The sequence below is a fragment of the Salvia splendens genome, chromosome 16, assembly GCF_004379255.2.
Source record: "Salvia splendens isolate huo1 chromosome 16, SspV2, whole genome shotgun sequence".
Taxonomy (NCBI): Eukaryota; Viridiplantae; Streptophyta; class Magnoliopsida; order Lamiales; family Lamiaceae; genus Salvia; species Salvia splendens.
The window spans coordinates 18,208,235-18,219,853 of NC_056047.1; the positions used below are offsets into that span (position 1 = coordinate 18,208,235).

At 36.6% G+C, this 11,619-nt stretch overlaps 2 protein-coding genes across 4 annotated transcripts; one reads left to right on the forward strand and one right to left on the reverse strand.

Annotated features, from left to right (window-relative positions):
* The first annotated feature begins 2,223 nt into the window (after positions 1-2,223).
* Positions 2,224-6,507, forward strand: LOC121771846 (cystathionine beta-lyase, chloroplastic-like). Of its 2 annotated transcripts, none has more exons than XM_042168734.1 (14): positions 2,224-2,378; positions 3,021-3,097; positions 3,814-3,985; positions 4,068-4,198; positions 4,353-4,423; positions 4,500-4,591; positions 4,765-4,852; positions 4,930-5,041; positions 5,130-5,226; positions 5,306-5,387; positions 5,507-5,624; positions 5,703-5,810; positions 5,998-6,100; positions 6,198-6,507. In XM_042168734.1, exons 2-14 carry the CDS (start codon positions 3,029-3,031, stop codon positions 6,374-6,376), a joined length of 1,422 nt encoding a protein of 473 aa, XP_042024668.1. In that variant the 5' UTR covers positions 2,224-2,378; positions 3,021-3,028; the 3' UTR covers positions 6,377-6,507. The 2 variants fall into 2 exon arrangements, with proteins under 2 accessions (XP_042024668.1, XP_042024669.1); XM_042168735.1 differs by having other exon boundaries at positions 2,250-2,378; positions 3,796-3,985.
* LOC121771848 lies at positions 6,439-9,800 on the reverse strand. Of its 2 annotated transcripts, none has more exons than XM_042168736.1 (7): positions 9,669-9,800; positions 8,625-8,751; positions 8,094-8,199; positions 7,756-7,938; positions 7,108-7,575; positions 6,925-7,008; positions 6,439-6,847 (listed from the first exon to the last, which is right to left on the reverse strand). In XM_042168736.1, exons 2-7 carry the CDS (start codon positions 8,670-8,672, stop codon positions 6,786-6,788), a joined length of 951 nt encoding a protein of 316 aa, XP_042024670.1. In that variant the 5' UTR covers positions 8,673-8,751; positions 9,669-9,800; the 3' UTR covers positions 6,439-6,785. The 2 variants fall into 2 exon arrangements, with proteins under 2 accessions (XP_042024670.1, XP_042024671.1); XM_042168737.1 differs by having other exon boundaries at positions 8,625-8,763; positions 9,669-9,728.
* Between the last annotated feature and the right edge of the window lie 1,819 nt (positions 9,801-11,619).

The following is an 11,619-nucleotide window of genomic DNA, read 5'->3' on the forward strand; positions in this document are numbered from 1 at the left end:
ATTTTTATGAGTAAATGAAAAGATAGTAAAGTAATAGAGATTAAAAAGTAAAGGGAATGTTGTTTCTATTTTTAGAAACGTTTCATTTATAATAGGACAATTTAAAAAGGATTTATTTTCAATGAGACGAAAGGAATACTAGATAATATCACTTTTTTATGTGGGTTATTATTACACATGTTGTAAAAGACCAATACATAAATTATTCGCTTGCATTATAGCAGTACTAATGTTCTCTTTTTCTTTCTACACATAGTATATGTCTACATACATGAATAAGTCAATTATCATATGTAAAACGTGCGCCTAGAAAGAGCATCATTTTGTATTTAAAAATAGTTATCTTTGTTTTGTTGTTTTCCGTTGGGAGGATTTTCGTTGCGCCAAAATTCCTTACTACGCTATTATAGAAATTCATGGGTTCCATCCTAAAACTAATTGGTTACAGGAGGAGTGACCCATTAGAATTATATAGTGGTTTCAAGTCTATGTGAACAACGATGTAGGATAGTTGTAATATATTATTTTAGTTTCAATTGTCAACACCCTCCTTTAAACCCTTCAAGGTGAACCTTGGAGGGGTTGGACTTTTTTTCTGATCGATTGGACGACTTGTCCAATTTTTTCCTGATCGATTGGACCACTGGTCCAAATTTTAAGCCCGGATATAATGCTGAATCAGTCATTTTTTCGGTTTCAGTCCAGATATACTGCTGGATCAGTTAAATTTGACCACAATCAGCAACCTACTCTGATACCATGATAGAAATCCATGAGTTCCATCCTAAAACACTTTGGTTATAGGAGGAGTGACCCATTAGAATTATAAATTTGAAATACAAGTACACAATATATATCACGAAACGAGTTCATTGATAATAAAATCAAATTACGACTTCGTAAAAGAATAAAATAAAATCTACAAATTATGTTTTTCGATAGTCTTTATGAGTATGCACATCGTGAGGTCATGCACTCGGAGCCCCTCCTCGGTCATTTTCGATGTATCATTGGCTTGCAGATTGAAGTATTGTTTGATGGTCACACTCAAGTTAATCCCCAAAGAGCTCGAAAATGCTATCCAGAGTCGGGTTGGGTGTACGAATTGATGAGTACCGGCTCGACGATGCTAGCTCCTTCAAATGATAATTTGTTTCAAAATAAATAGTACTAAAGTTAATATTTTGTAACATTTAGATAATTAAATAATTTTTCTACTTTTTTTTGGTGAACTTTGAATTTGGTCCTTAAAAAATGAGGTTCGCACGTTTTAAGTCAAAAATTGAAAAATATCACCACGAGTCTTTGGAAAACTATCAATCATAATTAATGTCTTTCACATATTTTACCACTAAGCTCCTCTAGGGCATACTTTATCTAAATATTTTAATATTTTAGAATTTCAAATCTAACATTATATATATTTCATACTTCCCTAAAAAATAGTAACTTTTTATTAATCTATCCATGAAAAGTATGAATTTTCTAATTTTAGAATAGTTAAACAATACAATACACTACACATGCATATCATTTTATTTACAACTTATACAACTACATTATACTACTAATGATGTGGAGCCCTATCTCCACTAACATTATTTACACTACATTCTCTCTCTCTCTCTCTCTCTCTCTCACATTACTAATTATACATTAAACCTATGTCGAACCAAATGTTCATACTTTTTAGGGACATATAATATTATTTTTTAGTTTTATTATATATAAAAACACAATGTGCATATAATTAGATAATAAGTGAAAAATATGCATTACATCTTTTAATGTAAACTAGCAAACTGCTACATACATTTATATATTAGTACTTATTATATTCTCTTCGTCCATTGAAAATAGTCTTAATTTACTATTTTAAGGTGTTCACAAAAACAGTCTTATTTTTAAAATTGGAATGGTCAGTCTAGATTAAATAAGCTTTCAAGGAATTAGGGGCGAAATGACAAAAAATAAGGTGAGAAGAATTGGATTGGAATTGGATGCAGGTGATCGAGGACCAGAGTGTATCGGATTTGACTAGTTCCGACTTTCTTGGCTGTACTTGCACAGCATAAATGTATAAATTAATAATTTATTAATTTTAACTTAAATGAAAATGATTAAGTAGTACCGTACTAGTATTTAATGTTTTTTTAAGAATAAAATAAGTAAAAAAATGATTTAATAGGTCGGGCTAGCGGGTCAGCCCGTTGGGTAGTCCAAACTTGGAAAGTGGGCTGATTCATTGTTCATCATCATTATTCCACCATTGCCAAAATCACAGAATCCTACCGCCTCAGGTCACCATCTCATTTTTTCTCTCGCCCCTGCCCACGCCTTCTTCCTCAACCTCACGGCGTGCCGAGCACATACCCGAGGTATGCAATGGCTTTCCATGTAATTTTTTTATTGAGAAATACTAATGATTTTGTTGTAGAACTTGTTGCGTATGGCTATGTGAACTAGTACTGAGATCCAATTCAATAATAATAGATTTAATTTCATTTATTTGAGACCTGGATTCTCATTTTGTCATTTGTTGGAAAGATAGTGAGGTGAATCTTGCTGCTCAAGTTGGATTATTGATATAATTATTCTTCTTGTTCGCTTCTAGTTGTAGATAAAGGTTTCAAGGTCTAACTTTCTTTCAACTAAATTATTGAAATTTTTTCATATGATTATAGTAGCTCGCACTACATTTTATTTACTGTTTTCTCTTTGATTCATTTGGCTTATTCTTCAATTGTTTCCAGGCAATCCCCTAAATAGTTTTCATACATATAGGGGCTGTTCGGTTTGCAAGATTGTATCTCGGGATTAATTATGTATTGTGTTTGGTTCATGAGATTGAATCCCACAACTCAATCCTGGATGAATAATCATGTGATAATTAGTCATAGACAAACCCCTCTAACTTTATTTATCTCACAACTTAATCCTAGATTATATCTTGATAGGAAACCGAACACCACCATAGTATATGAGATGTTTTCATACTTGTCCACGGTTTCTTTTTGCAGAGACTAGTATGGCGGCTGCTACTCCATCTCTCAGATCATTCTTCGCCACTCTTCAAAACAACCAAATAGATCAAAATGTAAGTATATTTTATGTTATCCAGATTTTGTTAACGTGTGATCATCGTGAATGAGTTCCTTTGTGCGTGCGTGCATGTGCTAATCGTCAGTGCAATAAGTGCTCTTCCCTTTACCTCTCTTTTCCCACTTTTTGTATTGGGCGACACAAAAAGAAGGATCTTTGTTTGATTGTATGAAAAGAATTCAACCAATTTATGAAATTTTGGAGCTCTCAGTTGAAGGTTGTGATGCTCTGGAAAAGGAATATGCGTTGAATTAGATCATTCTCTGATTTGAGTCATATGGTAGCACCAAGCTTTTACATGTTAAATGCAAATTAAGGATTGGTATTGGAGAACTGAATTTCTGGGGAGTTACAATTGTAGAGTTAACTTCTAAAATTTGTAATGGCAATGCATGTTTCTTAGCCTGTACATTTGATGGTGAAATTTAATAAAATTGTGAGATGAACAGGTCTGGGATGGGAAGTCGTAACACAGATTGAAATCTTATCCATGTTTAATTGAACTGTTGTAAGCTCAATTCATAGTATATATTTTACCCTAATAGTGATAAACTTGTTACAAATACAACTATTTGATGTAGCCTAAGCTGGTGAAATGTGACAGAATGTGCTCGTATTAGATTGTTTGGCTCGTGTTCTTACTCCTTCTGAGGTTTTACTTGGCTCCAAAACTAGCGTTTAATTCTGATATAGCATTTGATTGGTCTTTAGGGTTTTCTCAGTGGTCATCTCCCATTGTTTTACGAGCACAAAACAGCAGTGCTCAGGAAGGTAAATTTTCCAGTTGGTGGGCAGATCCTTAAATTAAAGTGCTCTAGAGACAAAGAGATGGATGTCTGCACGTCTGCTTTGGTTGATGGATTTGCTGCCGAATGCACAAATGGTAGCTGTATATTAAATATTCTAGCTGTTTTAGGAAAACATACATTTATATATTTACAATATAGATTGAACATTTGTGACAGATGAAGAAATCGTACAGACAAGTCATCAAGTGGAGCCGAGTGTTTCCACGATGTTGATGAATTTTTCCAACGACTTCGATCCTTATGAGGCTCTTAGCACGCCTCTCTACCAAACAGCAACTTTCAAGCAGGTGAATTCTCGTTACAACGTTTTTAGATCTGGTTGATCTCCTGTAAAGTAATAGGGGAAATTGATAAGATTTCTCGGGTTCACATTATGATTAAATTCAGTCACTTATAAATCTTTGTTTTTTTTGTTTTGCAACGGATTCTGATTTTCTACAGCCTTCAGCTACGGAAGGTGGACCTTATGATTATACAAGAAGTGGAAATCCTACTCGAGATGCCCTAGAAAGGTTTCAACTTTAACGAGAATCTCGTCAATACTTTACGTCTTTACCGTTGTCTAAAACATTCATTGTCTGTTAACAGTCTTCTCGCGAAGCTCGACAAAGCTGATCGAGCACTATGCTTCACCAGTGGAATGGCAGCTTTAGCAGCTGTTACTCGTCTTGTTGGAACAGGTACATCATGGGGCATATGTTTTTATAATCATAATTTCATTGGTCTATGTAATTCAAGATTCTTTCTATCGTATTTTATTTTGTTGAACTGTTTCGAGCTTTTGAGATGCACTTGAAGCGGCTGAAATTATGCTTAGGATATGAATTTTCTTTTTCTATCTATGTCATGTCAGGTGACGAGATTGTTTCTGGTGATGATATGTATGGTGGTTCGGATCGCTTATTGTCACAAGTAGTTCCAAAATCTGGAGTTGTGGTTAAGTTAGTATTGTTATTTCCTTCAAATGATTTATTTTTTTAGCCATTCGGTTGCAACCCTAAAGATATATATGGTGCAGGCGGATAGATACAACAAATTTGGAAGATGTTGCGTCTGCAATTACGCCTCGCACAAAGCTCGTGTGGTTGGAGAGTCCAACAAACCCCCGCCAGCAGATCTCAGATCTTCGTGTAAGCAGCTTCAATTACGAAATCCATTTTTACTGTTTTTTTATTAACATCACTAATTTGTTTGTCTCTTCTCCTAATTGTGTTTTAGAAAATCGCTGAGCTTGCACATGCCCATGGTGCTCTCGTATTGGTTGACAACAGCATCATGTCTCCCGTACTGTCTCAACCCTTAAAGCTCGGGGCAGGTAATGACACATGGTCTTTAGTAACCTTTTCACATAATGTACAGATGTGTGAACCTTAGCGTTTCCGATCAATTTTCAGATATCGTGATGCACTCTGCTACAAAGTTCATCGCTGGTCACAGTGACCTCATGGCTGGTGTGCTTGCTATCAAAGGAGAAAGGTTCGTCTATGAATTGCGTATAGTACCATCTTAAGAACTTTCTAAAAAATCGAAATACATTCATTTGAATCATCCTATGAAGAGTTTAAGTTGCTAATTGATTCTTTTGATGTTGTTAGCTTGGCGAAAGAACTATATTTCATTCAGAATGCAGAGGGGTCAGGGTTAGCTCCATTCGACTGTTGGCTATGTTTGAGAGGCATCAAAACTATGGCTCTACGCGTCGAAAAGCAACAGGTTGTACGATGAACTTGAGTTCTGACCCAAAAATTGTGTTTATTCTCTGGCTTCAACTCAGTAGCATCGAATATGCAGGAAAACGCGCAAAAGATTGCCGAGTTCCTCAGGTCTCACCCTCGTGTGAAAAAGGTCTTTTACGCTGGTCTTCCCGATCACCCGGGACGAGCTTTGCATTACTCTCAGGTACTAATATGAGCTGTAAATATCTATACTATTGTAGATAATGTGCATTCTTGTAATTTACAACAAAACAATCTGTTTTTAGTACTATAAATTAATATTTTTATGAATTTACACCAAAATAAACTGTTTTTAGTATATAAAGTAATAATTTTTTCAAATTCATTACTGATCTGCCCACATCATGTAGGCGAAGGGCGCTGGATCAGTGCTGAGTTTCCTAACGGGATCATTGGCGCTCTCCAAGCACGTCGTTGAGACAACGAAGTATTTCAGCATAACTGTGAGCTTTGGTAAGTTTGCTCTGAGTTCAGTATCCGACTTGCTTGTCGCATTCCTAACGAGTAGTAAATTTATCTCAGCACGATATCGTTCATTTTAAACTTGCAGGAAGTGTGAAGTCCCTCATCAGCTTGCCTTGCTTCATGTCTCACGCAAGCGTACCTGCAGCAGTGCGTGAGGAACGAGGCCTGACTGAGGATCTGATACGCATATCTGTCGGGATTGAGGACGTCAACGACCTGATTGCTGATCTTGAACAAGCCCTACGAACTGGGCCTGCATACTAGCTCGCCTGTCTCAGGCTATTTATGTAGCTTTGTCAATTTATTCAAAAGGTGAAAACTGTTGCTTTCTCCAATCCAAGTTCATCTAATTGCAGATATGCAAATAATTACAGTTGACATAACTTTTTACATGATTTTGATATCTAGAAACACACACATAACATAAGCATGTTCCCAAACCTTGGGTCTAGGGCTAGAACAGCATGAAAGACTACAGTTATATAACCTAACAATACCTCTAATTAGTCTGCAATTATCAAGCTTCCCCTAATTCTATAATGTATTTACAAAAACTTGTATCCGAATAAGCACCTCGCCCTAGAGCGACTTTATTGCGAGTCGATTTTGCACAGACGAGCACCAGATGAGACTCATTCATGCTTGTACCAATTCGCTAGTTGATTCGAGAGGTTCAGTCACTGGCAAAGTCGTCATAACTCAACCCCTCAGATATGGTGTCCAGTCTCCTAACATCTGCACGAACGACTAGCTTTAAAACATGAATCACTTTTCCAAGTAACAAATACAGATTTGGATGCAGAAAATAGCACCTTGTTGTTCGCCTCTGATTTGAGGGTCCAAGAAGTTCGCTTCTGTGCCCAGGAAGGGTGATCGCGAGTAGCTCTCGAGTATATCTAGACGGGTCAAGATTGTAGATCAGGCATTGAACATGCTCCATGATATTGTGTTTTCTTTTCGTGTAAAGAGATAAGGTAGGGCGACAGAGAGCATACCAGTGCTATTGGAAAAATCGGCTGTCAAGTCTGAAAGGCTGAAGTTGCGCGGTATCTGCCCCAAGAATCCAAACGAGCTCGTCTCCTGGTCCATCATGGACTCGTTCGGCTCACCACTAGTGAAAGGTGAAGCGGACGCTTCTCCAATCGCGTTGCGAGGTTCAATGAGATTGTTGTCCGTGCCAAACATGAAGTGAGAGTCACCTGCAAAGCCGCCCTCTGATTTGATCATCACACCGTTCATTCCTTGCACGATTCTGGAACTGGAATTCTGAGCTAATAGCATATTTCCCGGCACGTCCATCCGGCCGGTGTGTTCCGACATGTTAACCGGAACTTGCATGCTAGGCTGCAGGGCAGACTTGCCGTTAATGTAGACATTAGGTAATGTAATGGTTTGGTGAATGTTTTCTGGCTTTATAGGTGGTCCGGTTGGCTGTCGAACCTGATAAGTCGAGTTGTTGTGCACTGCCGAAATGTGCGAAAAAAATTCATTTATCAACCAAACCAATAAAGCATCGTTTTAATCCAAAGAAACAAAACTATGGATAAAATCGTAATGTGGCATATGGTAAAACGATTCGAATGAATAGTAACGACTAAAATTCATTGTAACGGCTAAAATTTATTGCAACGTCTAGAGATTACTTGAATGCATCTGAGATCCATTCGACAAAGACATGGAAGCGACTCCCGTCTGGCATACTTGACGCATTAGTTCAACCTGTTTCTCGAGCAGCTGATTGAATCTTAATATCTGGTCCTTCACAATCAGCATCAGATGATACGCCCGGAAAAATTCCTGGTTTTCCGCTTCGAGCTTTTGCCACACTGGAAGGGGACAATTTTTAGTCGATAAGGTACAAACAATTTTTCCGAGAAAACAAATTAACAGCTGAACAAAACTAGTTGATAGCAATATGTAAGACTCGAAAAATAGGCGGATGAAGATAGGACACACAAATAAACAAGGACATTAATCTCACCAAGTTCTGTGAAGCCAGGCTCAATCTTTGCCTGGTGTAACAATGTATTCACGACTTCCCTCTCGCTCATGTAAAGCTGAAGGCATCTTTCGATAAGGTTCTGAACCTGATACGAGTGCAGAATATGAGCTTAGTATGTATGGCAAAGAACGATATACAAAATGCCACAGAACCAATTAAGGGGCACAAGATCTACAAATACGCAGAACTTCTCTGTTTTTTCTCGACAAATCCGCGCTGTAAAATGTAGACAAATACATTAAATGCTGTAGCTTGTAAAGTATATGTCTTTGATGGTTATCATATCATTATCCCTTCTCGTTAGAAATGGCGTGGATGATTCCACATTCATTATTCCTTCTCGGTCATCGGTATAAATGCGGAATGATTCCACAGGACCACCCATCTTACAGTTCGGATCATGTTTATCTCCAGCCTTATAACTGAACTTTCCGATTCAGAAAGTTACAGCTACACAAAAAAACGACACACATAATGAATTTACGAAACAAAAATAACCATAAAACATACCAATTGTATGTCCTGTAGCGAGACTTTTCTAACTTCGCCATTTGACATTTTGCAAGTTCCAACTTTGGCCTATCAATTCAGGATAATCAACGCCACAGAGTTCTGAGATGATCCATTGCTCACAAGCCTATAAATACCACTGACAATACATGAATTTCTTATTCATCAAGAAAAGCCGTTACATTAGGTGTTTCGTGCAAGACAAACCCTAACCAAAATGAATCAGCTCAGTAACTCGACTTACAGTAAACTTTTCTCAAACAGAATTAACTAAATCAAGACAACTTAATCAAGCACTTAATAAAGCTTGGAGTTTCTTTCGCTGTTCTAGTTTTAATCGGAAGCACTAACCAACTCTAATTCATGCAAGGAGAAAGCCCAAAGCTTTGCGCCGGAAGCAAAGGCTCTACGTTCATCACAAGTAGTTCAATTTCGGTGTAATCCAATAAGTTTTAAATCTTAACTACTGAATTAACATTCCGTCCATTACCATCTTCAAAATGTGGTATTATCCAAGACTAAAATTCGAAGCTTGGACATGCATTCCTCCCGGTTTTCATCTCTTTTTCTCTTCCCATTAATCAGGTAATATCATATAACAAATTATAAGTATACTATATCAATCAGCTCATTGTCTCTGCCATAAATTGAAATAAGTATAAACACAAAAAGCCTAATTCCCATCAAACACATAATTAAACCACAATGAAAGTTCTAAAACAGCTCCTCCAAAACAAGCACAAACTTTTTATAAACATAAATCACTCCAAACCCACAATATAATCATGCCCTCTTTCCCAAACAACACTCCCACATAAAATTCCCTGGAAAAATCCAATCTTTAACCAAGATCAAAATAGCCCTTCAAAAATCAGGCACTGTTTTAGGGCAGAGAAGAAAAGGGATCACGGAAAAACACAAGATCACACTGATATGCACAAATTCTTGCGTGAGTAAACACAAAAGCTAATGCACAAACACATAATCAGTTAACACATGGGGGGAAATAAACATATGTTTACAAAGCAAAAATGTTGATTTCACCTGTAATTTCAGGTTTGTTTCGGCAGCGACAACGAGAGAGGGGAAATGATAGAGAAAGTGATGGAGGGCTATCCTACAAATCCACGATCGGTCGCGGTCCCATCTATTTTTATTCATTTCCCCATAAAACCAATAATTCCAGGACAAAATTCGTTATTACAAGATTAGGTACAACTTCGGATGGGGGGAGGTACAATCTAATGCGTGGTCAACTGTTCTGGCATAAGACAAATTCGTCCATAAAGGAAAGTGACAAACGCTAGACAAGAATTCATTCATATTCTATGCTTTCCAATTAACCTACCACTATTACTTGATAATATACGACTTTTTTATGCAAGTTGGTGATCTGCTTTTTATTTCTTATTTTATCTTCAATTTGCAAAATTGTTGATTAGATGGAAGTAACTGAATATGCAATTTTCGGCTAGGTAAGAGTGATTTAGAGGGATAAATACATAACTCATAAAAATATTTTACATTTATTTTATATTAGTACAAAAGTTTGAAGTAAAATAAATTCTATAAAAAGTTTCATTCGTGTTTCAATTCAGTATATTCCGTTATTTTGTTTGGATGTTGTTAATTCTTTGTCTATGTGAAAATACAAATTGTTTCATGTTGGTACAAAAAATTTTGTCATTATTTTATACTCTCTCCGTTCCTGAAGAGTATGCACTATTTCTTTTTTCGTCCGTCTCCAAAAAGTACGAATATTCCAATTTTGGAAACTATATTCTCTCTAATGAGGTGAGACTCATTCTCCACTAACATTACTTAAAAAACTTTCTCTATCCATCTCTCTCTTGCTTTACCAATAATACATTAAAACCCGTACCAAACCCAAAGTTCATACTCTTTAGGGACGGAGTGAGTATTAATACAGAAAATTTCATATTGTTTTATGGTTTGCATCACATAAGTAAAAAGTTAACGCCGTTTAAATACATATGATGAAATGTATTAAACTGAAACACGAATGAACTTTTTGTATGATTTATGTAAAATTAAAACTTTTTGTACTAATATAAAATAAATTTGAAATATTTCATTCATGATTTAGGGGATACTAAAAATATGTGTGTGTTTTTGTTCCGTGTATTCCGTACATAGATTTCAATTAAACAACATTAATGATATATTCCGTATATTGATTTTCAGTGAAACAACATTAATGATATATTCCATATATTCAGTGTACTTTTTTTTTGAAGAGATATTCACTCTACACTGGAATAACAATATATTCTACTACTATAACATAGGTTTTGCAACAATTTCAGTGAAGCCAATTTTTGTATAAAAAATATTTGATGCTAAATTGAGAAAGGGAGAAATTTATCAAACTCCAAATCCCTCAGCCTCAGTTCAGAAAATAACATGCATCTAAAATTATATTTATACTGATATATATTTCAGAAAAAAAATAATAATGTCAGCAACGCTTAGAGCATCTCCAGTGGGCGGACATCCCACTAGGACATCCACTAGGACATCCCAAAAACACCTCCTGCCACGTCACTAGGACTTCCCATCCCACTGCCACGTCACTAGGACATCCCCTCCTATGTCCGCCCTTCCCACTAGGACATCCCGCAATAAAAAAAATCACAATAATTTAATTACGTAAAAACGGAAATATAATTTTGACACGGAATACGGGAAAGCAAAATACGGGCAAAAATACATATTCATAAAACATAAAAAAAACATAGTTAGAAAAAAAAGCAAAATACATAGTCATTCAAAAAAAGAAAAATACATAATCCAATGGGCCCGGCTCACTCCGCGTTGTCCTCGTCGCCCGTGCCGCCCCCGTCACCCGTGCCGTCACCGTCGCCCGTGCCGCCCCCGTCGTCCCCTCCGCTAAGCTCGGCGCCATCATCTCCAATGGGGGGCATCCCCAAATCGCGCCGACATCCATCGATGACATCCTTCAGCATCCTCTTGT

Bases quoted from the DNA above. Each gene is read 5' to 3' on its own strand.
- LOC121771848 (XM_042168736.1), bottom strand. From the start codon at position 8,672: ATGTCAAATGGCGAAGTTAGAAAAGTCTCGCTACAGGACATACAATTG. The intron at 8,200-8,624 runs GTATGTTTTATG...CACTCGTATCAG, and splicing joins CGCTACAGGACATACAATTG to GTTCAGAACCTTATCGAAAG. The intron at 7,009-7,107 runs GTATGCTCTCTG...TGACCCGTCTAG, and splicing joins CGATTTTTCCAATAGCACTG to ATATACTCGAGAGCTACTCG.
- LOC121771846 (XM_042168734.1), top strand. From the start codon at position 3,029: ATGGCGGCTGCTACTCCATCTCTCAGATCATTCTTCGCCACTCTTCAA. The intron at 4,199-4,352 runs GTGAATTCTCGT...GATTTTCTACAG, and splicing joins AAACAGCAACTTTCAAGCAG to CCTTCAGCTACGGAAGGTGG. The intron at 5,811-5,997 runs GTACTAATATGA...CACATCATGTAG, and splicing joins GAGCTTTGCATTACTCTCAG to GCGAAGGGCGCTGGATCAGT.